The sequence below is a fragment of the Actinia tenebrosa genome, unplaced genomic scaffold (assembly GCF_029948245.1).
Source record: "Actinia tenebrosa isolate PJP-AT-01 unplaced genomic scaffold, QUT_ActTen_1.0 PGA_scaffold12__29_contigs__length_12842862, whole genome shotgun sequence".
Taxonomy (NCBI): domain Eukaryota; kingdom Metazoa; phylum Cnidaria; class Anthozoa; order Actiniaria; family Actiniidae; genus Actinia; species Actinia tenebrosa.
Window position 1 is genome coordinate 9,239,999 of NW_028292572.1, and position 14,881 is coordinate 9,254,879.

A 14,881-nucleotide genomic window follows, 5' to 3' on the forward strand; every position below is an offset into this window, starting at 1 on the left:
ATCCAAGAGATCGTCACAAATATTGTAAAGTGATTCCTTTCGTTGCATGTAAAAAGGAGATTTCTAGTCATGAGAATCTATTTCAATTTTCTGGACACGAGAATGAAGTAGATCTGATTTTAAGTAGAGCTGGATTATTTACACGTCCCAAAGATATCGAAACCTGGACGATTTGTGCACTTCATCGCGGAAAACTAGGGCTGGGTTGGACAAGGAAGTTTATTACAAGGTGTAGAGTACCCGTGCAAATCTCTAATCATGGAAAAGGCAAAAGAAAGTGGCCGAAGGGTGAAAGGGGAATCGGTAAAAGAGATGCGCAATTTATCTTAAAGAAGACTGGCGTTTTTGTTCAACCTGGCTCAGGTAACATATTTTTGTCGATTCTATTTAATCAAGGGAATATGAACTAAGAGAAGGAATCCTACCTATATAGCCTTGTAACCATCATGTGCACAGTTTGATGCTATTTTTAGCTTGGAAATATTTTGAGCGAAGAACCTGATTGGTTGATTTCTTGAGGGTAGGCGGCTTCCAGTCTTGCAGTAATCAAAAGCCTGTGTTTTTGTTGTGAACGTAGCGAAATATGGCGCTTTTCGTGTCCTAAAACGAAGCATTAAAGGGAAGCATGATTATCGCGCGGGCATGGTAACGAGTTAAAAATAGCATCAATGATTCTAAAAATAGCGTCAAAGTGTGCACATGATGGTGCACGGGGATTCCTTCTCTTAGTTCATTTTCTCTTGATTTAATAAATTGATTCAGTCGCTCAGTCTAGTACTGGTTTTTGTCAGGTGTCTGCGTCAACTGTAGAAAACTGCTAAGGGAAATGGAAAAAGAAGAGGACGATAATCATGAAACTGAAGTCACCATTGAAATGAGTAATCTGAAACTGGTATGGATTGTATATTGATGTAATCGGCTGATAAATGCGATAATCAATCTAAGGCATTCATTTAGTCCCTCAGCCCCTCCCTCCCTGCGCCGTCGATTAGTATATGATGGCGATACAAACACAGGCATCCCAACCATTCGCCTGAGGTTATTGTTTCTCAATTCAATTAAAACTCTGAAACGGCATAGTTTTATTCACACATACAATTGTTTGTTTGTTTGTTTGTAAAAAAAGATTTAGAGAAGAAGGGATAATCAGAATGCCTATGCCAAAAAAATAATGAGCAGTAGAACTGATAATTTTGGTTGTTTCTATCTTTAGGAAGAAAACAAAGACGAAGAGGTGTCTTTAGGACCAGTATTTGCAAGTCCAGCACTCACTCAAATAGATGATAATGAATGCTTTAGTCCAGATACTCCAAAAAGCCTTTACAAGCCAAGCCAAGAGTCACTTTTGTTTACTCCTGTTGCAGAAGAATCTCCGCGAGCAAAATTAAATGAATATCTTAGTTCCAGAGACATAAGTCCCGTCCGAAATACTCTGACGATTCCATGGGATAATGCGTCGGAGCGTACTAAAAGATTGCATCTACGAAAGGCGCAACAAGTGGTTCATACGTGTCTCGAGGAAATTGCCCCAGGAGAATCAGCCCAGCTGTTTAATCACTTAGATAAAAAAAAGTTTGAAGGTTCTAACGTTGATTGCTCATTAATGGAGGCCCTGTCTGAATGTTATAATAACGCAGAACACTGGAGTTCTCGTCGCCAGATACTATCTATAATGGCTGATAAGGTTGGCTTTAAAGATTTGCTTAGGTGGATACCAACCTTAACTAAATATCGCTATGACATTGCTAGGCATCACATATTATTGCATGGCCGAGGCACAGCACTGCCACCTGTGAATAACACTAGGATGTGTGTGAAAGAAGAGAAACTCGATCACTTTCTTTCATTTATAACGAGCACTCACATAGTGCAAGATTTGCCTTTTGGAGAAAAGACACTTAGGCTTTCTTGTGATGCAGAAATAAGGATCCCCAATGTTGTTCGAACATTGATACCAGAGCAGATAATCCGAAAGTATCAAGGCTACTGTAGTGAAATAGGATTTGAGCCAATGAGCCGCAGCACCTTGTGGAGAGTCCTTAACGTGTGCTCGGCATCCACCCGCAAGTCTCTGCAAGGTTTAGACTATTTTTCTGCAGTTGGAGCAGATGCTTTTGACGACCTACAAAATGGGATCGATAAACTTGGAGATGAATGTGGAAAGGGCCTTACTTGGACCAAAGATTTAAGTGACAGATTTAAACTTGCCAAACGATACCTTAAATGTGATTACAAGGTAAAGCAAATTTGAAATAACTATACGAAAAAACCTTAAAGCAACAGAAGACGCCTTTTCCGAGACTAGAGTAAAATCAACTTACATCATGTGTACGCGAGAAAATTCAACATACAGACGGGACGATGACTACGCCTTTTGTATAGTGTTATTTGTTTTATTCTTAATTATTTGGTTTTTCTTTCTTCATAGGTCCACGTTTCAAAAAGTTCAATGGTCGCCGATCATTGTAGAACTTTTGCACTCAGTGACCCAGATGATGACGATTTTACTGGTGATTGTGATCATGAGCACAATATGCAGTGTGACAGATGCCATCTTCTAACTGCTGCTATGGATGAACTACAGGTAGTTCTTGCAAAAGCCGAGTGTTCTAAGGAAGAAAGAGAAGAAATGGAGTATATAGTGTCAACGTCAGTACATAGTATCAGTGCTTGGAAAGCTCATCTCCTTAGAAACGTGAACCAAGATTCCGCGAGACAAGAAATTCTTGAGACCTTAGATCAACACTCTGTTCTGCTAGTATCAGATTGGGCAATGAAATTATTGCCAAGGAAGTACCGAGAAAATCAAAGAGACTGGTTCGGTAAGAGGGGAATCTCTTGGCACCTTACCGTGGCTATTCGAAAGAGTGCTGATGGTGAAATGCAAATGCTGACATTTGTTCATCCATTCCAATCTTGCAATCAGGAAAGCTCTGCAATTTTGGCTATTTTCGATGACATACTTAAAGAGTTGAAAAACGTCAAACCAGTTGTGAAAAGCGTGTATTTAAAAGAAGACAATGCTGGATGTTATCATTCAGCATCAACTCTGCTTCTTATTCACCAAGTAGCTATGAAGCATAATATCTCTCTTAGACGCATCGATTTCTCAGATCCACAAGGTGGAAAAGGAAGTTGCGATCGTAAGGCGGCATTGATCAAGAATCATATGAAAATGTATTTAAATGCAGGCAACGATATCGAAACCGCTGAACAAATGAAGAGCGCAATAGAATCTTGTGGTGGCATAAGTGGTGTAGTAGTAGCGCTTTGTGGCCCGCAACCCTCTGTAAACTTAAAAGTGAAATGGGAAGGCGTGAGTCTCATTAACAATATTGAATACGACACTGAAGGAATCAAAGTTTGGAGGGCGTACGGAGTTGGACCTGGGAAATTCTTGCAATGGAGTAGTTTCGACTTACCCAAAAACTTGCCTGAGCTGAACAAAATCTCAGTAAACGAAAGCCCAACAGGCGCATTCGTTGCAACCAAGGCAAGAAAGAATTCCCTCTTAAGAACAAAGATAACCAAAAAAGCCGATGGAGGGAAAGGTGATGACAAAGATGTCGAAGCTGCTTCTGAAGGTGATGATGATGAAAAAGAAAAAGATGATAACGAAATGTTGTATTCCTGTCCTGAGGAGGGGTGCATACGGTCATTTCAGAGATACCATCCTCTGGAAAACCATCTCGATCTAGAACGACACAAATACGTGATAGAGCATGAAACACTGTACGATAAGGCGATGAACCTATACGCAAACAAATTGGAACATGGAGCTAGTACTATTTCTGAATCCGGTAAAGAAATGAACCAACCACTGGATAATGCAAAAGCACTACCGATGGGCTGGGCACTTAAGACGACAGCTAAAAAAAAGAGGTTCACCGACAGCCAAAGAAATTACCTGATCAAAGTTTTTCAAACAGGAGAACGGACAGGTCAAAAAGCCAACCCGTCAACCGTTTCAAAGGCGATGAGGACAGCTAGAAACAAGGACGGTGCTCGTTTGTTTGGGAAGAACGAGTTTTTGACGCCACAACAGATATCTAGTTTTTTCTCGCGCGTAGCGGCAAAGAAAAAAGTCGACATCCATGATGGGGATGATGATTCAGAATTAGAACGACACCAACTAGACGTGGAAAATGAGCTACAAGAATTAAGAAAGAAAGTAATGTACGAGGTAGCTGTTCAACATCCAATTATGTTTCAAGCATACGACATTTGCAAAATGGCATCTCAGTCAAAACTATCAAACTTTTCCATTACAATGTTACAAGATATGTGTACCTCGTTGGAACTGGACATATCTTCTATTAAAATAAAGCGAAAGAAGCCATATGTTGATCTTCTCGAGAAATTGGTCGCCACCTGTAGTTGTTCAACGTCTAATATTTAAAGTTGTCAACTGATAGCACGTCCGTTTTCAGGTATGTAAGGAAGTGACGTTATTAGAAAAAAAAGAATACAGGTTCTGGTTATTCGCAATTATTACAAGATCGAAGCTAGCTACCATAAAGTAGAATCCGCATGATCACTCCAATAAAAGTAATCTGAATCCAATGCTAAAATATATAAGGGAAATGTAGTCCCTATGTTTGTAGCATTTTACCTGAGAGGGTAGTCAAATCCCTCACCCGCGTGCACGCCCTATACCTTCTCGTTCTCGGGGTGTACATTATAGGGGCCTTGTAGGAACGCAAATGCAATTACATGTTAATTATGCCGCCATCCTTATCTTAGTGTCGATCAACAAATGTCGGGTTTGGTTCTTTCGAAGCTTATATATATTTTTTAGAAAATTGGCGAATTTATCGTCCACATATTCCCTAAAGAAATCAAACTAATATATTTTTAATAAGACAGCAAATACAAGGAAAACCGCAATTTAAAAAGTGTTTACAATTTAATCGAAGTCCTGTGCATAAATTATCCAGCGCTGGCGGGCTAAATATGAACTATATAAATTACAAGATTTATAGCTACAAGTTGTTGAAATCTACGAAATTTAATGGCAAAATATGTTTTTGTTTTTGTTTTTGTTGTTTTGATTTAAAGACAGTTTGCCGGCAAAAGAAAAAAACCCGTGATTGTTGATGCAAATTGTTAGTTGCGACTTGACGATTTGACAGATCTTAGGCGACCGTAGACCTTAGACCGAAGCACGATTTTGTGAAAGTTCGAAGCTCCATAACTTCGCTCCATCACATTTACCCAAGCTGTTTTTTTCATAGTCATATATTTGATATCTTGACTTTAAGTATACGAAATATTATTGAATAATTTTGGGTAGCACATAGTAAAATATTTTTTTTTTTTTACACTATTTTTCATAAGGCGTAAAGTATAACTTTAAAATAAATTTAAAATAATATCAAAAAGTAGCTAGAAATTTTTATAAAGCCTTTGGACTAAACTTAAGATGTCAATTAACAATTTTAAGAAGGTTTGAAGTCATAAGAGTATTTAAGTTCGCCACACGAGGCCACCAAAGTTGACTTAAAATCTGACCGTCTCAAAGCAGCGATTTGACGAAATTTCATTTTTCGCGATTTTCTCGTAAAAAATGCAATTTTTTTTCAAACAAAATACCTCATGATTTGTTTCATGTTATGGTCTATCTATGGTTAAAATATGAGCAAAATCTATTTTTTGAGCTTTGCCACGATTGTCTGGTTTTTACAGACATCTTCTCTTAAATCGTTACAAAGCTTAACTCCCTAATAGGGACTTTAAGATTCGCAAAATCTAAGAAGGCGACGTCAACCGGAAGTGTAAATAATCAGTACCCATCTGCCAACCACAAAGGAAGCATCTGCGCTTCATATTCCAGGAGAAGACATACGAATTCCAGTGTCTCCCATTCGGACTGTCTTCTGCACCCCGAGCTTTCACCAAGATCCTAAAAACCTGTATTAGCCACCCTTCGTACGCTGGGAATCCGGACAGTGATGTATATCGACGACATGCTTCTGTTACACCAACACCAGCAGAGGCTACTTGTACTATTCGGACAGGTGGTGCAATTCCTGGAAAAGGTGGGCTTCCTCGTGAAAGCGGAGAAGTGCTCTTTGAACCCAACACGATCCATGGTGTTCCTGGGTGCGCATTTAGACTCGGGGAGGACGATGACACTATCATTACCCGAACTCAAAGAGGCATGCCGTCAACTACAGACGAATGCCAACACCACAATACAGGCCTTGGCCTCTCTTGTGGGACTGATGAACAATGCAGCGCAGACTGGGGTCTGGGTAGAACCACTACACTACCGGGGACTCCAGAGACTGCATCTTCAAGCAGTTGCCTTGCATGGTCAGAAGTTGCAGGTCTTAATCACATTACCAGATCAGGCCCAGACAGACCTAGATTGGTGGATGTCGTCGGAACCGGATCGCCTCAATGGACAACCACTACAACTTTCGCCATTCGACATGACGATTTTTACAGATGCGTCAAAACTGGGATGGGGAGCAAATTATCAAGGGACATCGACAGGAGGTCACTGGAACCCGGAGGAGAAGAAGCTTCATATCAACACCCTGGAGTTACGTGCTGCAACTCTGGCACTGAGACTCGTCTTCCAAGGGAAACCATCTCCAGTAACGAAGCATATCCACTTAAGGATGGACAACACAACAGCAGTGGCCTATATCAACAAGAGAGGAGGGACTCGCTCCTCCTCTCTGATGAGTCAAGCACTAGAACTATGGTCTGTGGTCCTAGAGAGAGGGGTATGACTGACTGCCCAACATATTCCTGGAGTAGAGAACTCGGAGGCAGACACAGCGTCGCGACAGATAGAGTCTCGCACAGAATGGACGTGGAACAAGGAATATTTCAGATCCATTTGCCAGAAGCTCTACAGGCCATAGGTCGATCTCTACGCCTCTCGACTGAACCATCAACCTCCCAGGTACGTTTCGCGTTTCCCGGACCAAGAATCACTAGCGGTCGATGCATTCTTTTAGGATTGGGGGCAGTGGACATCATGCATCAACCCCCCGATAGTCCTGATACCCAGGATCCTCTAAAAGATCAGACAGGACCAGTCAAAAACTCTACTGTTGGCTCCGAATAGCGCAGCGCGCTGATTCTAAAAATAGCTTAAAGATTCGGACAAACATTGCATTCTGTTTAACCGCTACGAGGATTATACGAACCGATTTTATTATTTTTACTTAAAGTTACAATAATAACCCATGTAAACTAAAATCAACTGCGATCGGCTGTGAAAATTATTTGCTGAAAGTAAACTTGTAAGTTTGTTAAATACGTTTGTCCGAATTTCGCCTTTGTCTTCGTTTTATGACGTCATGGCTGCGCTGCGCTATTGGAAGGGACAGCCCTGGTACCCAGACCTCCTACAGTAACTAACAAACGTATTTCTATCATCATTTTGACCTTCAATAAACTTGACGCGATAAATGTTATATATGTAATATCATATATTTAATATGTCGAATTCACACACTTGGATTAACTGAGGGCCCTCGGCCAATGACTAGAGTGAGATAGTAAGTAAAATGTATAATATTATTCTCCATAACTGAGAGATGGACCATTAGATAATTGATAGCCTGTGAACAAGGCTCTCCAGGGAGGGGACTGGAGAATGGGGAAGATCAGTCCCTCCCCGAATAGCCATTTTCGCGAGGGGGTAGGGATTGCATGAATTTGTGATGCACGATATTTATTTTTTCATAACAATCCCTGGACGCAATTTCTTGGTGTTTTCTCGATATTTCTTTGAAAGGACAGGTTGCGAAATATTTTTTTTGTAGGTGAAGTGCTTGCTCGATATATATATATATATATATATATGTTTGAGGGGAGGGAATTCACACACCACCTGGTTATGGTTGGCCTGGGTACGAGTGTATTGTCGTGGAACGCCTGCTTGAAATGGAACGTTCAGTGACTTCAGCGAATAAACTGACAACTTAATTAAGAATTAACCAAAAACACAGGATTTTAACTAGTTAATATCAACTATATTAATGTTTGGTTCTTTGTTCGTTGCTTGCTCTTCATGGGGAACTTTACTATCTGCACTAATCACTTTCATACTGGTTTGGATTGTATATCGAACGATCCAGTTCAGATACTCTTCATTAAGCAAGATACCTGGGCCTCCAGGCCTACCGATCATTGGTAATATGTTGTTGTTTATCAAGAGAAAGGATCATATAAATATTATGAAAGAATGGACTGAAACCTATGGGAGTGTGTTTAAATATAACCCTGGATGGGAAGAGTAGAGAATTTTGTATGGGTATATACACATTTCAATAAACGTTGTCATCGCCAAAAGGTGATAGGTCATTCCGACATGGTTTCATTGAATACAAAGTAAATTGAATCAGTCTCAACACTAAGGTCCATGCTCTTGACGAGAATAAGAAGCAGAACCACAAGTCATTCTAGCTATACTTGGATCTTGGAATGACCTATCTCCTTACGCTTTACACAAGTAACATTAATTTTAGTTTAGCTTCATTATTCACATTATAATGATCAAAAAGATGGTTTTATTCAAGGTTGCTTGGAATGTGTAAGACTGAGTAAGTCCCTTGTCACCCATTAAAACAGTCATCTGGCATGACCAGTTTGTACATGCAGGGATGACGATGGATGTGCCTTGGCATAAGGGAGGTCAAAATCAACCCATACACGCCTTGATATGTTACTGTTGTACAACTATTTTACACAGGTGGAACAAGAGTCAATGTTACAGGTCCACAGAACCTTAAACATGTTCTCATCACACACAGACATAAATATGTCAAAACTAAAAACATCAGAGCATTCGTACCAAGTGTTGGCAATGGACTTCTTACCTGTAGCCATGACGATCATGTGCGCCAGTATAAAATGGTTTCTCCCGCCTTTAGTTACAGTAACTTAAAAGGAATGGTTGCAGTGTTTCAACAGGTGGCACACAATTTAGTCAAAGTGAGTCTTTTTATAATCCAAGCTATAAAGTTTTAAAAGAAAGATTTCAAATTTTGGAAATGGAGTTTGTTTTGTTGTTGTTGTTGTTGTAGCTGTTTTTGTTTGTTTGTCAATAAAATATTGATCTGTTACAGTGGTTTTGTTTCTTGTTTTTGTTTTTCAGATTATTTTCTAAAAAATTTCAATAAACCATTATTGTACATCTAAAATCATAAAGTTTACCTCTCTTTTTGGGTGTCTTAATAACTTAATTTGTCTTGGTACAATGTTTTTCCAGAACAGAAAATGTGTCATTGCCAAGAATAAGTGGGAAAACATTGCACCAACACTGATTAGCTATAGGTCGATTGCATTTCCATATAACAATTTTTCTTTTCTTACCAGACTTGGACTGATAAGCTTTCTTCCTCACCATCTGGATTCTGTGACATTGAAGCACAAAAAGACCTTAACCACTGTACCTTGGATATCATTGGAAAGTGTGCTTTTGGTTATGACTTTGATTCAGTCTTTTCAGGAGACAATCAGTTAGCCAAAGCATTTACCTCCATTATACAAGTCACTAACTTCAGCCATCTTCTCCTCATGAAACTATTTCCTTTTTACAAGTACTTTTACACTGAAAGTAAAAATGCAATGAAAATCACAGATGAAATAGTTTTAGAGGTAAAATTCCAATTATGTTTGTTAAAATCTTGGTTCGGAAATTAAAATTATTTGACAAAATTAGTTGATTGGTAGTCTGTACCAGATAAAAAAGAGAACTAAGAATTAAGTTGACAGGAAATTAATTAGTAACTTAATTATGAGGACATGTTTAGAGCACTATTGTAAAATGGTAGGATTTAGATTTCAAGATATGTAGTATGTGTTGTATAAGTACATTGAATATTCCACAGTATGCATACAGCTTTAAACCCACAGCCTCTTTAAACTACTAGCCTAAACCTTACAAGTTTTACTTACAAGTTATTCTTAAATATTTTTGTTGTCTGTCATCACAGGTTATCCATAAAAAAATGAATTCGACCAAATCACAAACCAAAAAGAAGGATTTATTGGATCGTCTTCTTGAACACTATGATGGTGCAAGTAAAAAAGATGTGGAAGAAATGAGAAGCCAAGTCTTTACATTTCTCTTAGCTGGCCATGAAACATCAAGTGTTGCTTTAGCTTGGACTCTGTACGAGCTTTCAAAAAATCCAGAAATTCAAACAAGAGCCAGAGAAGAAGTTTTTGCTGTACTTGGAAAAGATTTAAACATAGAATGGAGCAAACTTGATGAGCTTAAATTTCTTGGTAACATTGTCAAGGAATCCTTAAGGCTACATTCACCAGTATATCATGTGGTTAGACAGGCAATAGAAGATGATGTTATCGATGGGTATCTGATACCAAAGGGTACGACAGTAGCTGTAGGTATACAGACTACGCATATTTTGCCCAAGTACTGGAAAGATCCAGACATCTTCATACCAGATAGATTCCAAGAAAATGGTTAGTTTCCATCTATACTATACCTTTTGTACTATCAGACACAACCCACACCATCTGGGTTCTCCTGGGACTGTTTTTTTTCTTTTCTAGTCTTTCCCCTGCCATCCCTTCATCATTCTGTATAATAATAGGCCATTTCACAGATACCGTTACTCAACCTCAGCCTCATCAGCGTGTAATTATTCTTTAGAACTTGACTACAGTCCGCAGTAATGAAAGGAATTTACAGATCAACGAACAATTGAAACACTTAAAAATTTCACAGGTTGTATGCAATTTCAAAATGGCAACCTCAAAATGGCTAATTGAGTGGAAGCCAGGCAAGGTCTCAAAATTGTCCTTAATAGAGGTACCACTTAATAAGATTATTACACAATAAAGCTCTACTTAAATTACATTTTTTTGTTTCTATTCTCAGATGGTCAGCCATCCAATATTCCCAATATCTTTCTACCATTTTCCATTGGTCCACGATCCTGCATTGGAAACAAGTTTGCCTTGGCTGAGATCAAGACAGTACTTGCCACTCTTCTGAAGAACTTTGTGTTCACAGAGTGTTCTGGTATGGAGTTCAAGCCAGTGATACAGATAACAGTGCGACCAAACCCTTCACTGCATCTTCTCATTTCCAAAATAAAAGGCTAAAACTATAAACAAATCTGTAACTAGCTGTAACTAACGTAGTAAATTTACCTAAACTATTGACAAGAGAGAGAGAGAGAGATCAAACTATGCAATAAAGGTTTTGAACCATCATGTGCCAAACCCAAAATACAGCTTGGGCTGACTGTGGTTTGATGGCAGAACAAGATGGCTGAACAGATGGCTCTGGGAAATTGAATTCTTATGTAAAATGATCATATTGTTTCTGCCATCTAATATGGCTGCCATCACGTGATGGTGCAAAGCCTCTATTGTCATGCAGTGTAATTTGAGGAAGGGTAAATGCTCATACAGTAGTACTACAGTTATCACTCACCCATTTTCATAAGTACATGACCAACACAGCACCAAACCTCAGGTTTTTGATTGACAGGAGCCAAAAATCCAGACCTCAACTTTAGAATCATAGCTTGTTGCAGGTTGCCTAAGCTCCTTGTCAGGGTTGTGTAATTATAAATATAGTCAGGTTAATCAAACCAAGAGCATTTTTGGGAGGTCCTAGCTAGTGTGCCAGTGAACTCCCTTTCCAATGTTAGTTTTTGTCTTAGTTGAGTGTTTTGTTTGGTGGGGATCAGAGACCCAGCACCCAAACCACTGCATATGGGGAAATTCTGGATATTATATGTTCCTGCAAACCTTCCTCTCAGTAAAACATGCATGAAGGATATGTATGGTATGCATTACATAATTTTGAGCTCATTTGTAAACAAACTCCAAGGGAGCATTCAGACAATATTTTTTGAAGACAAAGAGGTAGAATTTTCAGAAATGAGAGAAGTTTAAGTCTAAACGACCTGTATCATTCGAACAGAATATTTAGACTTTTTGAGTACAAAACATTTTGGATATTTATATGAATTTAACGTTTTCCATCCAAATATATGCTTTCCTTTTTCTATAAAAACCATATCTGCAAAACGACGCGCCTAGCGAAACCTTTCATAACTCCATTGCTTATAAGGTTTTTACAATATCAAGCAAAAATTGCCGGAATAAATGAATAAATTCATGGAATAAAAGTCTTTAAATTTCATATTTGCATGTCGTATATTCAAATATAAAAGCCCTGACGTGAAAAACATGTATTAAAATGTAAAAGTTACCTTGTTTGATGATTTTAAACTGTTAAATATGGAGAAGGAGCAGAACAGCTGTTGTAGATCTTTGTACACTTTAAAAATGGCGCCCATGCAATGTTCGCGCACGCGCGTTTTTACTTGAATGCACAGGGATCCCACTACTGGATAATTACCACAAAACATTTTGAAAAATCTACTGTACTTTTTATGTAACTTGCAAAATCGAAAGATTTTCTATCAGCTTATTATTTTCTAGTTCATTGTTCTATCAGTTATCTTGACTGTTTCGTTCCTGTCACGTGCCTGAACCCACCCATTTCGCCCTTGGAGCCTGTGTTCCTTCCTTGACCGCTTCGCTTTTGTTGGGTTGCCTGTGCTCGCGAAAAGGAAGGTCCACTGAAAGTTTACCTGCGCATGCTGGAGAATTTACCCAGCGTCTGGGCTTGTGTTCCATCCAGTTTTCCCATCACCTTTTTTTAAGCGTTTAACCTCTTCCCACCCTTTACTATACAGCTGCCCTTAGTACAAGTCCCAACCTTGTTCTACCTTTCTACATGTTGGCCTTCCTCTTCCCAGTTGCGTACTTAAAAATATAATGGGACACAAAAATTTTGCCTGCACGAGAGAGTATCAAGTCTTTATTGCAATAAGACTTAAGCATTTTCAACGCAAATGAAAATAGCATGCGTAACGGAAGGCTAGTCAGATTTGCTATATTTTCAGTGTAAAATAATATTACAAATAAATATATCCATTGCATGCTTTTAGGTATAAACAAAAACTGTTGATCATCTGATCGTTTCAGCAAAGCTTTGTCGTTTAATTAATGAAAGAAAAACAGAAAAAGTACGGCAAAAGCGGCAAAAGCTCTGAAGGAAAAACCGTTGGAAAGCAAGAAAGAAGACGCAGCATTGCAAAGGTCTTCGTTACAGCAGTGCATCTCGCAGGAAAATTCTGACAAGCGAACAGTGGCATTTGCGCCTACTTTAGCTTCAAAAGAACCGCGCTTCGACTTGCAGAAAGCATCTTCTTTGCATTCCTTCAGCAGAATACAATCCCTAGAGTACATCATACTTGTCATATTGTGCAAAAAGACCGCACTCTTTAATTTCCCGCACGTCCAGTCAAAGCCAGGAACGTTGATCTGGCACTCTTTCTCTTTCTGAATGGCTTCGCAATCTTCGTAAGACTTGGTGGAAGAACACTGATAGCACCTTATCTGGGATGTAGCAGCACGTCCTAGAAGGAAAAATTTACAAATGTCGGGAAAAATTGAAAGGATTCGCCAACTTTTTATTATTCCTTTGCATAAGCGTGGAATTCGTCACCGTTACGATAAACATGCGTTCGTACCGTATGGTGTACTTTTCGCTTATTTAATGGACGTGGATACTAAAGTTGATGTGTAGAAAGCCCTGAAGATCAGTGAGAAGATAACTGTGAAATCAACATTGGATACAGCTGAATACTGAGAAAACCCCAGAGTTTAACATCCACACTTGCATCAGTACCGTAGCTTAACTCAATATTATACACCTTTCGAAACTCGAACTAGTATTGACTTTTTAAAATTGCGGAGCTGTCAACATCTGGTTTTATATTTTATTGACAACTTGTAAAGCTGACCGCCTTTTGTAGCATCAACATGAAAAGTGCTTTTCCTGAACTCATATAAGAAGTTCAAAATAAAAGAAGGAAGAAAGGAAGGAAAGAAAAACAACTAAACCGACTTTCAAAATATAGCGAATACACTTAAGTTAAACTTCTCTAGTCCTAAGGAATAAAATCTTATTCGACAATAAAATAACATTGCACCCTTACCTTCATGTGCAAAAAGCACAAGGATTACTGTAGGAAACAGGAAAAAGAAATCCATTTGGGCTAAATAGATAGGTATTAAACGACACTGATGGATTTCTTGGATTCTGAATGGCTTCGAGATTTATACACACAAAAAACAGGACCTCGGATTATCAAATTGATCAAATGAGTCAAAACAATTAAACTTGTGACAACCATCCTCCAGATGTATATTCTTGTTTTTCACATATAAAATTTGCCCAGCAAGAGAGGCATTTTGCTATGACAACGAGTATAAAACCGCGCGAGAGATTTTTACCAGGTGCGCTAAAATTGCCTCTTATTATAAATCTCACACTGCAACTTAATCAAACATTTTCTCCTAGAAGACGTCAGAAAAACGAAAATAAAGGCGAAATTTGGACAAACAAACTTACAAGTTTACTTTCAGCAGATAATTTCCACAGCCGATCGCAGTTGATCTTAGTTTACATGGGTTATTATTGTAACTTTAAGTAAAAATAATAAAATCGGTTCGTATAATCCTCGTAGCGGTTAAACAGAATGCAATGTTTGTCCGAATCTTTAAGCTATTTTTAGAATCAGTGCGCTGCGCTATTCAGATTGGTTCACCCTTTTTTGAAATTAAAAGAAACTACATCAAATTTCTCGACCTTTAAAGGATGGAGACAATGATGAGATGCGCGTATAGCCCGAACTTTGCTTACGTTTTTTCCTATTTAGCATAAAAAAATTTCAAGCTACAAGCAAACCGACTCCAGAAATCGAAAGAGAATGTCTTATTCAGTAACTACTGAAAATTTGAGAGTAATTTGTTTATTATTTTGGGAGTAAAATTTTTTTGATGATGCACGTCAAGCCAACTC

General features: G+C 38.6%; 4 protein-coding genes across 4 annotated transcripts in view; 3 read left to right on the forward strand and 1 right to left on the reverse strand.

The window, feature by feature from the left end:
• LOC148912217 (uncharacterized) overlaps positions 1-1,554 on the forward strand; it is a 1,820-nt gene extending 266 nt beyond the window's left edge. Inside the window, exons 1-4 of the mRNA XM_089028327.1 lie at positions 1-363; positions 792-892; positions 1,214-1,463; positions 1,520-1,554. The exon at positions 1-363 is cut by the window's left edge and continues 266 nt beyond it. Coding sequence (XP_088884453.1) covers positions 1-363; positions 792-892; positions 1,214-1,463; positions 1,520-1,554 — 749 coding nt within the window. The remainder of the gene's footprint in view (positions 364-791; positions 893-1,213; positions 1,464-1,519) is intronic.
• LOC148912218 (uncharacterized) lies at positions 1,278-4,810 on the forward strand. The gene is made up of 2 exons (XM_089028301.1): positions 1,278-2,236; positions 2,429-4,810. Exons 1-2 carry the CDS (start codon positions 1,604-1,606, stop codon positions 4,397-4,399), a joined length of 2,604 nt encoding a protein of 867 aa, XP_088884427.1. The 5' UTR covers positions 1,278-1,603; the 3' UTR covers positions 4,400-4,810.
• A 3,111-nt stretch (positions 4,811-7,921) lies between these two features.
• LOC116292697 (cytochrome P450 4F5) lies at positions 7,922-12,148 on the forward strand. Its single transcript, XM_031700085.2, has 5 exons — positions 7,922-8,154; positions 8,714-8,955; positions 9,340-9,621; positions 9,960-10,452; positions 10,871-12,148. Exons 1-5 carry the CDS (start codon positions 8,001-8,003, stop codon positions 11,095-11,097), a joined length of 1,398 nt encoding a protein of 465 aa, XP_031555945.1. The 5' UTR covers positions 7,922-8,000; the 3' UTR covers positions 11,098-12,148.
• Positions 12,149-12,816: 668 nt separating this feature from the next.
• On the reverse strand, positions 12,817-14,840 carry LOC116290692 (uncharacterized). Its single transcript, XM_031697827.2, has 2 exons — positions 14,016-14,840; positions 12,817-13,433 (listed from the first exon to the last, which is right to left on the reverse strand). The coding sequence occupies exons 1-2, from the start codon at positions 14,068-14,070 to the stop codon at positions 13,018-13,020; spliced, it is 471 nt and encodes a 156-aa protein (XP_031553687.1). The 5' UTR covers positions 14,071-14,840; the 3' UTR covers positions 12,817-13,017.
• Positions 14,841-14,881: the final 41 nt, after the last annotated feature.